The sequence below is a fragment of the Culex quinquefasciatus genome, chromosome 2 (assembly GCF_015732765.1).
Source record: "Culex quinquefasciatus strain JHB chromosome 2, VPISU_Cqui_1.0_pri_paternal, whole genome shotgun sequence".
Lineage (NCBI taxonomy): Eukaryota > Metazoa > Arthropoda > Insecta > Diptera > Culicidae > Culex > Culex quinquefasciatus.
In genome coordinates, this window is record NC_051862.1 from 216,116,616 (window position 1) to 216,132,738 (window position 16,123).

General features: G+C 37.8%; 1 protein-coding gene across 5 annotated transcripts; it reads right to left on the reverse strand.

Moving 5' to 3' along the window:
* Positions 1–2,813: 2,813 nt before the first annotated feature.
* On the reverse strand, positions 2,814–14,864 carry LOC6036021 (transport and Golgi organization protein 1). Of its 5 annotated transcripts, none has more exons than XR_005277078.1 (10): positions 14,688–14,864; positions 13,919–14,481; positions 11,513–12,389; positions 10,962–11,314; positions 9,875–10,839; positions 9,714–9,815; positions 6,594–6,796; positions 5,938–6,534; positions 3,926–4,044; positions 2,814–3,441 (listed from the first exon to the last, which is right to left on the reverse strand). XR_005277078.1 is itself a non-coding variant. In XM_038252167.1 (10 exons), exons 1-9 carry the CDS (start codon positions 14,791–14,793, stop codon positions 3,371–3,373), a joined length of 3,837 nt encoding a protein of 1,278 aa, XP_038108095.1. In that variant the 5' UTR covers positions 14,794–14,864; the 3' UTR covers positions 2,814–3,319; positions 3,350–3,370. The 5 variants fall into 5 exon arrangements, 4 of the variants coding, with proteins under 4 accessions (XP_038108095.1, XP_001846125.2, XP_038108096.1 ...); XM_038252167.1 differs by lacking the exon at positions 3,926–4,044 and having other exon boundaries at positions 2,814–3,319; positions 3,350–3,441; XM_001846073.2 differs by lacking the exon at positions 3,926–4,044 and having other exon boundaries at positions 11,513–12,365.
* Positions 14,865–16,123: the final 1,259 nt, after the last annotated feature.

Below are 16,123 nucleotides of genomic sequence, written 5' to 3' on the forward strand. Positions count from 1 at the left end.
GAAAACAAATCGACAAAAAATTCAAATTTGAAAATATAAAAAACAAATGTGATACTAAAAAAAATGAATAATAATTGAAAAATACTCCAACTCTAAAATTAAAAAAATTTACACAAAAAAAACAAATTAAAAACTTGAAAATAACTCGCCACTCAAACAAATCATAACATCAAAAAATTTAAAAAATCTTTTTTTTTAAACTACAAAATTCTCAATTCAAAATCTAGGAAGAGCAATTCCAGCCCAAAACAGGATTTTTTAGGTGCTTTTTTCTCGACCCTCTCCGATTTCAATGAAACTTTGTAGACATGTTATCCTAGGCCTATATAAGCCATTTTTGTGTATATGGAGTCAGTTTCACTTGATAATGACATTTGAGAAGGGCGTAAGTGTTTTAAATATTTTTGTAATTCGTAATTTAAATATTGCTGTATCTCGAAGCCGTTGCTTCGTATCAAAAAGTGGTCAAAGACAAACTTGTAGGAAATTTGACGGGCTTTCCGAAAAAAATACACTGAGACAAAAAAACACTCAACTTTTATGAGAATTTTTGATTTTTATGTTTAAAAGTCAAATTTGAAGGTGAGCCCACGATTTTTTTTTCGTTCAATTTTTTTGTGAAAATAGCCTAAGATGTTACAAAAAGACTGTAAGCTGTAAGCCCATACATCCAATTGAATGTGGTCAAAGACAAACTAATGGGAAATTGGACGAGCTTTCCGGTAAAACATTTTTTGAGACTGAAAAATCAAGTCTGTCATATAGAAATTGCCAAAACCATTAAAAAAAACAATGTTTTCAACATTTTTATTTTTAAAACCGCTGTAACTTCACAAGGATTGGGCTTAACACAATGGTCAATATGAAGACTTTTATGTAAAATTGTCTGGAGAATCAATTCTCACTATCGGTTTTTGCAAAGTTTGATGTTTAGAGTACTTTTGAAAAAAAAAACAGTTTCAGTAAATGATTTTTGTTTTTTTTTAGGTGAGTTGCTCCATCCTGTATTTTTCGTGAGTCTTTTTGTAACATCTTAGGCTATTTTCACAAAAAAATTGACGAAAAAACATCGTGGGTTCACCTTCAAATTGGACTTTTAAACATAAAAATCAAAAAATCTCATAAAAGTTGAGTGTTTTTTTTTTGTTTCAGAGTATTTTTTTCGGAAAGCCGTCAAATTTCCTACAAGTTTGTCTTTGACCACTTTTTGATACGAAGCAACGGCTTCGAGGTACAGCAATATATAAATTGCGAAATAAAAATAATTAAAACACTTACGCCCTTCTCAAATGTCATTATCGAGTGTAACTGGCTCCATATACACAAAAATGGCTTATATAAGCTTAGGATAACAAGTCTACAAAGTTTCATTGAAAGCGGAGAGGGTCGGGTACAACCGATTCCCTATTTGACATGGAATTGCTCGGGCTATAAATAAATAAAACAGTTTGTACTCCATTGTCTAAATTCCTCGGCAAAATTTCCAATCCAATCAAGAATTTTTTTTTCTCAAAATTTTGGTTCCAACCTAAAATATGATTCATTTATTTTTTTTTTGTAATTTCAGATGGCGGCAAAAATTGCGTCAATCAAGTATTTGAAAAAAAATATGAACTTAAAAAATTCAAGAATTTCAAAAAATAAAGGATTTTTGAATTTCGAAATTTAAGAATTTTGTAATAAATAAATAACGGATTTGTAAAATTACCAAATTTAAGTTTTTTTTTTTAATTTTGAATTTCAGAATTTGAAAGTTTTACAATTTTAGAGTTAAGGAAGTTTTGTTTTTCGTATTTTCCTAGTAAGTTTTTATTTTTTGAATTCCTAAATTCGTTAACCGTCATCAAGGGTGATATTGGCTCTGGGAATGGAATTGAATTAAACAAAAATGCTGAAATTTGTATGAACCGATCTCACCCCTCAGTCCCAATGTCACCCCTGATAACAGAATTTTAATTTTTTTAAATCCTGAAATTTTTGAATCTGTGTTTTGGTTTTCATTTAAGTATTTTGAATTTCAAATTGTGCAAATGCTTATCCTTTTCTTGAGTTGCTCCGGAAATATGGAAAAAAATTATTTTATTTTGTTATTATCAAAAGTACAGCAATGAAAAAACATTTTAAAAGAAAATTATTAGCAAAAAAAAAAAAACAAAATAATGGTGCAACCTGCTCAAAGCTGATATTAATAATATAGGGGAAATATACCCATTTTAATCACCTTAAGCCGTTCGACCAATTCTCATCACTTTTGCCGTTTTCCGCTATTAAATCAATATTTTCAGATGTATCAACAATCGAGAGTTGCTTGCTTACTATTATTTGAGCTATTTATTTCTTTGGAACAGTCAAAAACACTTTATGAAAGCTGTAATTCATGATCAAAGTGCTGATAGGCCGATAATAGAAATAGGCTGAGAAAGGGTTTAGTTCCCCTAATCAGAATATTCAACTTTTTTGCCAGTAGTAATCTGTATTATTATAATAAATTTTATGTAATATTACACCCTGAAATATGTAGCAGTATGGTAAACCTACTTGACCGAAATGTCAAGCTCATATATGCGTTTATCCTTTCCATTTTTCATCGATCTGATGGCCGAGCGGGCTAAAGCGCCAGTCCGTACTGTTGATGCTGGGTTTGCATCCTATCTGTTGCAACTTTAAAAAAAATATAGATCCAGTGTGTAATATTAGCCAATAATGTCAAAATAGGAAAATATTATGATCGGTTTACTAGACGACTGGCGACACAACAATACGAATGTGTTTGTGGCGCGTAGGGATGTCATCGAACTAAAATCTTCGTTTACTTTGTTGTATAAATATGATTTTGATTATTCGCAACAATAACCTGTTGATTTCGGTCTGGAAATTTGTTTCATCATACACGTGTGCTCACCAATCGTTAACTGCACTTTTCCTAAATTTAAATGTACAAATCAATTGATGTGTTGCTGTTGTTCTTTTATTGAGGTGTTGTGTACTATTATTTGTACAAAAAAGTTTTATATTTGTTAAACTAACGCAAAATTCGATTCCCGGATGCTGTTCCAATTACCTGTTTTTCACGCAAGATTAAATGCCTAACCTAACAAGAAATTGCCTCCATTCGAATCATCCCGAGCAACTTTTCACACCCACGTCCAATCAAGGCCAATAAATCCGGAAAAAACATGTTTTAACTACTCTTGAATAACCACTATCGTTGCACTATTTAAATTGTTTGTTTTGTTTTTTTACTGGTTTATATATATCGTACAGAGAAAACAGAGAAAAAAAAACATTTACACTAGAGGTTTAGGATGATTGGTTGGTTGGTTCCACCACAACTTAGAGGTTGACGGACCCACACTCAGTAGTAGCTTCTCTACGTCTGTTTATACTGTTTGCCACTCTTCCGCGTCGCGACCGAGTCTTGTGAGCCGGAACTGAAACCACCTTTGGTTGTGTTGTGTTGGGTATGTTGGTTTGTGGTGAGAAGATTGTGTGTGTGTTGTATATTCGGTATAAAACAGTTTGGACAGAGAGAAAGATTACAGAAAAAGGAATAAATAAATATTGATTAAGAAAACATTTCTAAAAGTGTAACACAATTGAAACTACGAAGCGTGATTTAGTTCCGTATTATTGCCAAAAATGTAGAAACACTCTCTCCGTCAGAATCGCGCTTCTGTACTTTTCTGCAAGCTTTGAACTCTCCTTTTTTCCTTGAGCTTAATCGGCCAAACTCCCTCAAAGAGAGAAATGTCCGAAGAGAGCCCGACGACAAGTACGGAAATAAACCAAGAGAGTGAGAGTGAGCGATTTTTGTGAGAGAAGCGAAAGCAAAAGAAGCTCGCGCGGAATGATGTTCTTTTTAGTCGATTTTGTTTCATTTTGATGAACGTGTAACGAAATAAAGTATTTACAAACAGATACGTACAGAACGACTTTTGAAGACGAGGACGAAACAGAAACTGTAGGTTAGTTTTGTTTGGTTGTTAGTTTACTACTCCTCCAAAGATTTCCAGTAATTTTTCAGTTCTTTAAAGTGCTTTTCCGCTGCTTTTTGTAGGGGGGAAATCGTGTTAGTTGCTTAATCTCAGAAGCTTTGTTAAGTTTTGACGGAGATTTGAGATATGGTTACAATTGCAGAATTTTATTATTATGTAAACAAGTCCTCTTAAAATCTGATAAGGATTTTTGTTAAATTATTAATAATTTTTTTGTATGTTTTGATGAGAACTATTCAGAGAAAAGTTGCACTCTAAAAATTAGTTGAGATTTTGTAAGAAGAAATATCAACAAAACTAAGTATGTTCAAAATCCACTATAAGAGATTTTTGATTTTTTAAGTTCAACTATCAATTTTTTTTAAATTAAAAAAATTATCCTCAAAAACTGACCATAAATTTAATTTAGCATTTAAAATTTAAAATTTAGCATCCCCAAATATGTTTCTCTCTGAGTTAAGGAGGTGGAAGGTTTAGGATACGCCCTGAGCAAGCGCTACGACCAATGACAAGCAATTCGATTTTGCTTTTGAAATAATTCTCATATACTTAAAATTGTTTTTTTTATCGGCTTTGACAAATAAAAAAAGAGTTAAGATACTAATTTTGAAACAATTTTTAATTAGGGAGATGAGCCCATTTTCGAAAATAATAAAAAAAAGTAGATGGTAATGAGATTTTAAAATTTTAATTGATTTTGCAGCGCTTATATTTTTTAAAGCCTCGGGAATTATGGGAAAACTTTCTTCAGATACCTTCAAAAAAAAAAAAATCATTTGATTTTGCAGCGCTTATATTTTTTTAAGTTTCGGAAATTATGTGAAAAATTTCTTTCAATTTCAATAAAAAATTAAATATTTTTTTAAGCGTTTAAAAATTAAAAAATTGTCTAGTTATTTTTAATTTTGTATCGCCCTTCATCAAAATCCTTGAATTTGTTTGGGTTCGTATAAGAATAGTTTTCATTTCAGTAAAATTCCATGTACCAAAAAATTATGTGTTCACTATTTAGCGAATAAAAAGATGATTCCGCTAGAACTGAGATTTTTCCGAAATTCAAGACAACTGCATTTTACAAGTTTTTTTTGTTCAAATTCTGAAACGAGGGCTAAATGACAAAAAATATTTTTCAATCGTTGCTTTTCTCTGAAGAATCTACAAATACTAATAAGCAATATTTTTATTATTTTACCGATTTTGAAACAATTACTTTTGTATATATTCAGAGAGAGAAAGAGAGAGAAAGCAAGCAAACGAAAAACTCTCTTGGACAAAATTGCGCTCTCAACCTTTTTCTGGTCATTCTCTTTTGCGCTATCTTTCTCCACTCAATCAGAGTTCCAAGAGTGAAAATAAAATTGAGAATTCTGCAATTGCGACCCGTTTTTTTAAATCTACTGTGATGAGACGATAAATGAGTTTTCTTTTGCAGTCATGAACACACGATCACGATATAAGTTTAGAGCCCGTTTTTTTAGAGAATGATTACTACACTGTTTGTTTTTATGAGAATTTCATAATTTGGAATCCGCTATCTAGTACTAGTAAGTTCCAAGGTCAAGGCATCACATAATATGGGGGGGAGGGACGAACTAAGCGGTGGAGGATGATTTCTACCAGTACCCGTGGCAGTATTCGGCAGTTAGATAATGCGTTGCGTGGCGTGAGTTATGATTTTTTTTTTGTTTTTGCATCTAAATAAGCGTATTTGCTGTGGGGGTGAGGGAAGAATAACTTCAACAACGAAAACCAACGAAATGTGGTGTGATGGTTTGAACGACTTTAGGTTACTGTGTCCACAGCTGAGAGCGCGCGGATTGAAAAAGCGTAAAAGATTAAATCCAATTCACGTTGCATGAGTGAGATTCGATTCAGGGTTTTTGTTTTTACAGATATGGTCTACCACACTCATCGGAATCGTCAGAGAAGTGATTGCTACTACCTTGATACTTTTTATTCCTAGGGTCCTGGATGGGCGGCGAGGTGGTCCTCATGCTGGGCGGGGAGAACGCCTTCGGGTAGCCGCCGCCACCTCCTCCTCCTCCTCCGGAACCAGCGTTGCGATCTCCACCGCTGCCGCTGGTGCGACCGTCCCTCCGATGGTCCCGATCCCGGTGGTCATAGTTGGACCGTCGCGAGTGTGAGTGCGGCGAAGGTGACCGCGGCGGGCTAAAGTCCGTCTCCGTTTCGTAGTTGGACATCACAGAGTAGTCGTACCGACTGTCCGGCGAGTACCGGCCGCGGTCGCGATCCGGACTGTACCGGTGGTCTCGGTCCCGGTCGCGATCCATGCTGGGGCTGTACCGGTTCGGCGGCGGGGACATGAGCCTACCCAGCGGTGCCGGACGCATCTCGCCGGGACCCGGTGGCGGCATAAAGGGTGGCATGAACGGTGCCCCGAACGGCGGTGGCAAAAACGGTGGCGGCGGAAGACCCATCAGCGGAGGAGGAGGCGCGTTCGGCGATTCGACCCGGATCGGGGACGGAGCGGTCATGCTCAGATCTGCCGGCGGGGGAACCGGTCCCGGGATTAGGCCGTCTACAACAAAAAAAAAAGTGTCAAATAAATTCAAACCAAGAATCCCGCGAAAACCTCACCAGTCGTGCCAACGCCACCGTCAACGAGCACGGTCAGCTTCCGGCGTAGCGTGCTAGCCTCGTTGCGGGACTCCTCGAGGCGGCGTTCAGCCTGGCGGGCCGCCAGCCAGGCGTCGTGTGACTGTGTCTCCAGCTTCGTGTACTGCGCCTTGTGGGCCGTGTCCAGGGTTTGGATTTCGGCGCGCAGCTTCTCGTTTTGCGATCTGCGGGAAAGAATGTTTAATTTTAATTATAACTGATTTTAGAAGAGTTCTTGATTAGGACAAAAGCTGAAAAGTAAAGCAAATAAGAATACGGGTTGATGCTTTTAATACTTCTAGCCTTGTTTGTTTCCCTTTGTTCCGGAGTAAACGAGAGAAGTGAAGAGAAAACAAGAGGAGAATGACGGAGAGAGAGAGAGAGTTGCTCTCTTGCTTACTATCTTGTTTAGAAATTTATTATTTTCTTTAATTTTAATGATTATAAATTTGATTTGAAATATTGATACATTTTTTTTAGTTTAACTGCCTGCAAATAAAAAATGTTTTAATTAATGCACTGCCGTTCTACGCATAATTGTCCCATGTCAGTTTTGGACGATTTTGACTTTATGACATTTTTAAGTTTAGTCTGATGTGTACTTTAAGAAAAACACGTAAAATCTGGTACTTTGTTCGGAAACTCATTAAAAATAACACCAAGTCTGTTTGTCCCATCGTTGTATTTCTACGCATAATTGTCCCACCAAGTATTTTCTTACACAGAATCATTAGTTTTACGAAGCATTGTGTCTTGTTTACCTGTAGTGTAACAGGAGGATAAAATAAGGGTGATAACTTGCTAACTGGGGTGATTAGGGACACATAGGGCGAATAGGAATCCACGGGACAACTATGCGTAGAAACACCGAAATCGGTCGAAAAATTTCAATCGCGTTTTAATCAGTTGCACTTTTTTGAACATGGGACAATTATGCGTAGAACGGCAGTGCATTATTAAAAAAAAAAACAAATGAGAAAACTTTAAAAGGCCGAATCTCGATAAAGAGTCATTCGTACATCTAGAAATTATTTTCTGATCGATTTGGTGTCTTCCACAAAGTTGTAGGTTATGCTTAGGACTTTTCAAAAACAAAAAAAAGCAAAGCTATATACTTTAACGACCCCCGGGTCTTTTGTGGGCTCTGTTGCAAGTTTCTGCTAATTTCTAGGCGTCCGAAGGTTATGTGTGGTGAGTCACCCAAAACCTCTTTTACGCAAATGGACCGACGTTTTACTTCCCCATCCGATAGAAGGCCAGGAGGATAAGACGAGAATCGAACCCGCGCCCTACAGCAACTTAGGGATCGGCCGCCGAAGCCGCTAACCACCGCGCCACGAGGCCCTCTTTTTTCTTTTTTCAAAAACAATGTTACGCGAAAAAATCCCATCACTTGAATTTGGATTCCCAAAATACGTTTTTTTTATTCTAGAAATTTGTTGGTTTGTTTGCTACTGATTTTTTTCCTCCAGGGTTTAGGATGGTGCCAAATCCTGTGCCAAAGTAATATTTTTTTTATTTTGATGTAAATAAAAAAAGCAAAAAATGGGAAACAAAATTGAATTAACCATTTTCAGATGCAAAATAAAATTTTAATCGAAAATAACTTTACCATTTTTCTGATAAATAAAGTGCACCGTTTTTATGCTATTTAAAATTTGAAAATTTTATTTTTTTCGAAGTGTTTTTTTGCAATTTAAAAACACTTAATGAAAGAAAACTGCCTGCCTGTGTGGATCAATCGGACCGCGCACTGGACTCACTATCCAGAGGTCGCTGGTTCGAATCCCGAGGCGGACGCAAAAAAATTCTAAGTGTAAATATAGGTATTCGGTGCCCTCTCCCCGTGCCATACCTTCACACTTAGGAGACCCGGGAGGCGGAGTCTTGTCGCAAAAAGAACGATACACACCTGTGGAACCGTTGACGAAACCGCAAATTTTAAGAGGGCCACATAATAAGGTGTTACGTCGATTCCGTTCCGTTTTAATGAAAGAAAACAGAAATGATTTGAACATTTGAATTGAAAAAGTGTTTTAAAATGCATTTTACACCTGTCCAGTTGTTTTGCAATAATTAGTTGCCAAAATATCTTATTATTGACGAACAGGTTATTTTTTGCGAAAAAAAGGTTTTGCGATGCTGTGCATTGGAATTCCATAAAAATAAAAAAAATATTTTTTAATGCAGGACAAACATGGTAAATATGATTATCAATGCAGAAAAATGCATTTTAGATTGTTTTCAGTTGATTTGACTTCTATTTTCATTAAAATTTTGAAGTTTTTTGAAAAAAAAAACAAAACAAAAAAAAAACAGAAAATTCGCCCCCTGATTTTTCGACCAATTTTGAAGGGAGCGGCGACATAAACTTTGATATATATTTGCAACGTCCTTATTTTGGACGTTTTAAAATTTTGTGCTTTTCAATTAAGAAAAAATATATAGAAAAAACAGCAAAATTCACACAAATTGGGTGCTTTTAATTCATTATTTATAAGTATTTGTAGAGTTTTTTAAAGCTCATATAAGCTATTGTGTTTTTTTTTAAAAACTCAAGATTTTTAATTTGCGAAAAAAATACTTCAGATTAAATTAATAACAAGTTATAAATAAGAAAATAAATAATTAAATGAGATAGAAGAGAAGCCCCGTATTGCGATGATCCAAATACATCCACAACAGTTGCTTCAACATGATGCGAATCAAAACAATACCGTCTACAATCTCAAAATACTTCCAATTCCCACATTGGCGCGCCCCTTCCTTTTCACCGTCTCGACTCTCACATTTTCGTAAAATCAAATAATTTTGTACCGTTTTGAAAAAAAGGCAACGTTGCAATGTCACGGAGGAAATTTCCTAAAAATGTAGCTGAATTACTAATACAGATTTTCAACTTATTTTTGAAAATATAGCGCAAAAAACAAGCATCAACACAAGTTCTACAGCTCAGTCAAATGGAAAAAAAGAAACCCAAAAAAATACCGTTCTTCAAACTTCTTAATGAGCGAATGCACTGGGCTGCATAAACAAAGCAAGATAAAAACAGATGAGCACATCAACGAACATCAACAATCTACACGAGTAGATGGTACTCACTTCAACTGCTGCACCTCGTCCTGCAGGAACCGTATCCGCTCGACGGTGCTGGTCGTTTCACCCTGCTGCTGCATCCACATCGCTTCCTTGATGCTCAATTCCCTAAAAAAATAATTAAATTTTATCACTTTCTAGCTTGGTTTGAGATTTTTGAATCCTACTTTTGCAGTTGCGTTTCCTTGTCCTTGAAGTAGGAGGACAACACCTCAAGTCGCGTCTCCGCCTCCAGCTTGTCCTTCTCCGCCTGGCTGTATTCTTTCTTGAGGTTGGAAATCTCGTCGTTGATGATCTTGACGTGGTCGTCCAGGAGCTGGCGCGCGACCACTTCGCCCTGCAGGCGATCCTGCAGGTTGTTCTTTTCCTTCTTAAGTACGGCAAGCTGCGCTTTGAGTTCGGCGGAATCGATCAGCCCGTCGACGGTTCCGTTCGTGTTGCCCCGCTTGATGTCCTTGATGCACTCTTCGAGGGCTTCGACCTTGGCTTCGGCGGAGTTTTGCGCCTTTTTGGAGTCTTCCCACTTGGATTGGAAGGATTTGACCTCCTTGTTGAGTTTGGCGATTTCGGTGCTGGTTTCCTTGCGGAGGGATTCAAGCTGGGAGCTTTGGCCGGTCTTTAGGTTCGTCAGTTCGATTTCGATGTTGCTCTTTTCGAGCTTAAGGTCGTTGAACGCTTGCTGCAGTTCGTCGAATTCCTGGCCGTACTTGGCGGACTGGTTGGCGAGCGTAATTTGAAGCTCGCTGTTTTCGCGACTCTTGTCGGCCAGGGTCGTGTTCATCGAGAGGATCGTTTGCTGCTGTTCGTTCAGCTGCTTCTGCAGTTCGTCGACGGTGAGGGCGATCGAGTCGCTGCCGCTTTGGTTCAACAGCTCGGCGACCATCTTGTTCAGTTCGAGCCCGGCTTCGGCGGCATTTTCCAGTTCCTTTTCCAGGGAGGCGATCTGCTCCTGCAGCTCCAGCTTGGTCTGCTCGGCGTCGTCCAGGTCCTGGCGCAACGCGATGACCATGTCGTTCGAGCCGAACGAGTTGTTTTCGATGCTGGTCAGCTTGTGGCGCGTTTCCGCCAGATCTGCTTTCAACATGGCGTTCTCCTTGTGGGACGCCATCAGGTCACGCTCGATCATGTTCAGCTGGAAAATTTAAACAACATTTATTCACGAACAACGAAGCAATCAACCAACATTGTAACAACACTTTAAAATGACATTTCACATCTATGCGCTGCTACGGCGTCAACCAGGCTCTAACTCACCTTGTAAATAAGCGGCTTCTCCTTGCGGTTCTTGTTGATCAGGTAATGTCCCAGCGAAAACACGATCAACGTGAACGAGGTAATCGCCAGCAGCATAATCAAATCGCTCAGCTTGAACAGCTCCGCGATAAACATCTCGGCGTAGTCCACCTCCTCCTCACTAGGCGTTACGATGCCCTCATCCGAGCCAACTTCCTCAACCATCTTTGGCTCAGGCGTACTGACCGTATCTTCCGTAACTTGCGGCGAACTCACCATCGGATGGTGAAAGCCATTGGCGTGTTGATGCTGCGAGGAGGCTTGTCCGGGGTTCGGACACGACACCGAATCACAAAATCCGTTCTCCGGAACGACTGTAATGAAAGCACGGTTGGTTGGTTAATAACTGCGTCGCGGAAAAATCGCCCAAAACAACACAAACTGAGTGAATGACGATGCGACGGCGATGATGAAAACAAAAAGCGTCTAAAAATATTTTCGGTTGATTTCGCGTTATGTGCTCTGTCTGCCGCGTAGAGTTCAGCAGACGTTCTCTTTCGCCTTTCACCTACCTTCGTCTTGCTGCTGCTGCTGCTGTTGAGGTTGTTGCGGTTCTTGTTGTTGTGGTTGCTGCTGTTGCAGAGGTTCTCTGTGCGGAATCGGATCAACCGAGCCCAGTCCAGCAATGAACGGAACCTCTTCGTGTTCGTGCGACCCGTGATCGTGACTATGCCCCGAGTGATCGTGCCCATGACCGTGATGCCCGTGGTGGTGGTGGTGACCGTGATGATGATGGTGATGACTGTGCGACAGCAAACTACCCAACCCTCCCCGTAGCAAACCGTGGGGCGGCTTTGGCAGTGCCGAATCTGGTTCCGGCTTCTCTTGGATCACGTTGGCGTTTGACGCCACCACCGGGGGAACCTCCAGCGGAAGTTCTGGCTCCTCCGTGACGGGAATCTCCTGGCGCGGATCGTCCACGATGATGTCGATGATTGGAGCCGGAGGAACCTCGGCGACCTTTTCGACCGTTTCGTTCTGAACGTCGGCTTCCGCTGCAGTTGGCTGGTCAACGACGGGAGTCGCTGTGGTGACTTCAACTGCGATCGGAGTTGGGACTTCGGGTTCTTCCAGGATTGGAACGGGGGTCGTCGCAGTGTCGACCAGCTGAGCTGGTGGTGCCTCGGTTGATGTTTGCTCTACTGGAACCTCTTCGTCAACCTTTCCCAACTCTTCTGGCTTTTTGATTTCTTCAGTGGGCTCCACGACTTGGGCAACTGGTTCTGGAACTTTGTCCTTAACTATTTCTTCAGTGGGTTGCTCCGTTGGTTTTGTCTCTGGAATTTCCTTAACAACTTTCTGCTCATCTTCGCCTTCTTCGTCCTCTGCGTCATCCTCCTCTTCTTCGTCAGCAGGGTCGGAATCCTTGAAAAGTAGCGAAAAAAAGTTCTAGAGTAAGATTAGTTACATGACCCAAAACAACAGAGCATTTCTTCGTGTATATTCTAGTTGTATGTGTTGGACATCCAATACTTGCTGGCCGGCAGCAAAAATATTGGAAAGTATGATTTGTATCAGACTTGAAATATGCTGAATTAATTTTAAAACATGATTTTTTATATAATTATACCACAAATTTCCTAATTCAAGAATTTTAAAATTCAATGCCTATTTTTTAAATCCTGAAATTCTATTATTCTCTAATCCTCCAATTATTTTATTCTTAAATTCTTAAATGTTTTCATATATTTTTTAAATTCTTCAACAATCTTAAATTCTTTATTCTGGAAAATATTAAGTTTCTTAATAAAATATTTTGTCGCAGTATAATTAAATTTTCAGATTTTTTTTTGAATTCCTGCAATTTTAATATATTTTTTGAATAAATAGAATTTTTAAATTCTAGGAGAATTTGAAGTTTCCAAATTATTGAATTTCAAAAAAAAAAAAAAATCATTGCGAATTATGTTTTTTTAATGCTTGCAATTTATTTTTTTGTAGTGATAGAATTTTATTTTTTTTATCTTAAAATTAGTTTTTTTTTTGTTTTTCAAATTTTTGAATTTTGAATTAAATTTTTTGATTCTTAATATTTATAAACTCTTAAACATCAGATTTTTCAAAATTTAAGAAAAAGAAATGCTTTTAATTTTTTTACGTTTTTTAATATATTTTTTTAATTTCTTATTTTCTAAAATATTATAATATTCTTAAAATTTGGAATATTGACTTTTTCAATTAATACAATTTAAAATTTTTGAATTCAGTCCTCAGGAAAATATTTTTTTTAGTTTTGTTAGTTTTTTTTTCAATTTTCTCTAGTTTAGTTAGTTTTTTTAAATTTTGTAGTCTTTTTATTTTTCAATTCTTAAATTATTTAATTCATTGATCCTAAAATTCTTAAATTCTAAAAAAAAATCTTCAAACCTGAAGTTCTTTATTTAGAAAAAAAAAGTTTCTAAAACATATAATATGTAAATTTTTAAATTACAGAATATTTTAGATCTTGGATTTTGTAATTGATTTTTTCACCAAATTTTATAATTTTAAATTCTTGAAAAAAAAAAATTAATTTTTCAAAACAAAATTTATCTGTTTTTGAATTTTTGAAAGTTTTTTTTGCATATTTAAACTTTAGAATTTTTGATATTTTAAGATATTTTAAAATTCAAGATTTCGTTTTTGATGTTAAATTTAGTTTTGAATTTATAACTTTCTAAATTATTAAACTTATAAATTCATATAATTTTGAATCTCAAAATTTTATTTTTTTTAATTCCTAAGAAAATTAGGCTTTTGAAAACTTTCAATTTCTAAATCCTTAAATTTTTGAATTCTCAAATATTTGTATTTTTAATTAACAAAAAATTTCAGAAAAATATCCCGAGAAATTGGCAGATTTGTGTCCACCTAATTCAACAATTCTCCCCATTCCGGTTATGCATGTGACAACACTACCTTGTCCTGAGTCAACGTACCTCTTCATCTCCTTCCTCATCCTCGGCCTCGTCTTCCGTATCCGACTGGGAGTCTTTCAACGCCACTTCCGGCTCCTTAACGGCTGCCACATCGGCTTCTACGGTCGTCGCATCTGGAAGACTGTTTGATTCGATCGGTTCCTGTTTGATAGCCTCACCACCCGACGGAACCACTCCCAGTTCTGGAGTTTTCTCCTCTACCGGAGCCGGTTTCGTCTCCACCGGCGTAGCTTCAGCAGCCGTTCCTTTGGCCACCTCTGCCGCGTTCAGCGTCGTCCCATCAACCACGTCCGGCTGAACCGTTCCGGACGGTTCAATCTTCTCCCCAACAACCTCCTCGTCCGGCAGTAAAATCAAGTCTTTCGACTTAACCAGTATGTTCGTGTCCCGGATGAAGCTCTTGTTGGCCAACCCGACGGCACCGTTCGCCTTCCTGACCAGAAAGTGCCGCTCCTTGCCAACGTTCCGGGCCAGAATCACCACCTTTTCGCCGTGCACAAGATCGACCTTCCCCTCGCCGCCGCCCTTGTAACCGAGCGTGGCGTACGCATTGGCAATCGGAGCTGAAAGTAAACCCGTTATCAAACTTGGTCTGGTCCGTGTTACAGATCCCCAACGAACCGCCGCACACAGTGGCCTAGTTTTCACTTTCCTCTTCATAGTGCATCGAGACTTCAATCTCCCCAGCCTCTACTGTACAGAGAAAAGTGCCAACTTTTCGTTCGAAAGTTTCGACCGCCCCGAATCAACCCGCAATCCCGGCACTTACTCTTGCATTCCGCATCGCCGCACTCCCGGGCGCCACTTCCGGCGGCGTTCAGCACTAAAACTAAACAGCTAATATGTACAAAACTAGCAAAATTTAACTTTTTCATGATTATTTCTGTCGCTGCTGCTGCTCTGCCCGTAAAGCCACATCACTCCTTTCACACACACTATTTTCTGCGATCGCGAGCTGTCAAAAATGAAGGTTGGCAGCCGGGGGGACGCGCGATGGAGATTACGGTACACTGAAAGCCCGACCATGGTAGTTTTAAGAAAATTTGCTAAAAATGCTGCTTATTAAATTAACTGTGGCTTTTTGGTGAAAGTAAACGCAAATATGGTAAAATGAACCATGCTTCCAGAAAATTGCATGGTAGCAAATACGAAATCATTATCATTCTCTCCATAATCGAGGGTTACAATTACCATACCGCTCTCGACATAGTAAAACTGACTGCGTTAATCAGTCAATCCAAGCACGGAATGTTTTTAGCAAAAATACGTCGGTGCGTGTTCTCAATTTAACCCTACAATATGGTAGCAACTACCATGGTTGGGTTTTCAGTGTACTTATTTTGGTAAATACCGTAAATACTGAACAAATTCCTCAAGTCATTACCGCAGCGCGTTTCACGTTGTTTTTAACAATTTCGAACTAAATATTAAAATTTGCTATATTTGTATATGCTAGAGTACAAAAAAAATGTGCTTGCTTAACACTTGTAAAGTTAATTTTTTTTAAAGAAATAAGATTTATTTAATCGCTCACGAGTTACTCGTAAGTTCATCGGCGAACATGTGTTGACCCCTCGAGTCGATTAAAAAGTTTTATACTGCTCGCATCTCTTTTTTCGACGACAACTGCAACCCGATCAGAAATGTATATCAATCGGAAAAATGCATTAAAATACAATTTTTTCTCGCATATTTTACACACCTTTATTGAAAAAAGTAACAAAACAGTAAATAAAATTGACCAAAAAAAAATCCAATAAAAAAACTCTTTTTTCATGGGTCAGTTGAACAAAAAAATGTATTGTAGGGACACCTTTTGTCTCGATTCCTTTGGCAAAGTTAAGCATCTGAGCTAATTTTAAGATAAACAGGACCCCCCATATTCACGTGGATTATGGATTGCCACAGATTTGATTTTTTGTTTTGTTTTTAAAAAACTATTTTTACTTTTTTTAAAGGAAGTTGGAAAAAGCATTTTTTAAGCCGCAGAATGTTGTTTTCCAAGGGACTATAATAGAAAAATATTCTAAAAAAAAAATAAATCAGTTTGAAAGCAAAATCAAGCATCAGCAACAAAAGAACTCAACATTTATTTCTAGATGAAACGTACCGTTGAAGCCATTTGTGGTTAATTGCAGGTAGAACACAGAATATGTTTTATGATTTTTTAAAAATATTTTTCTGCAATGCAAAGAATAGAAAGTG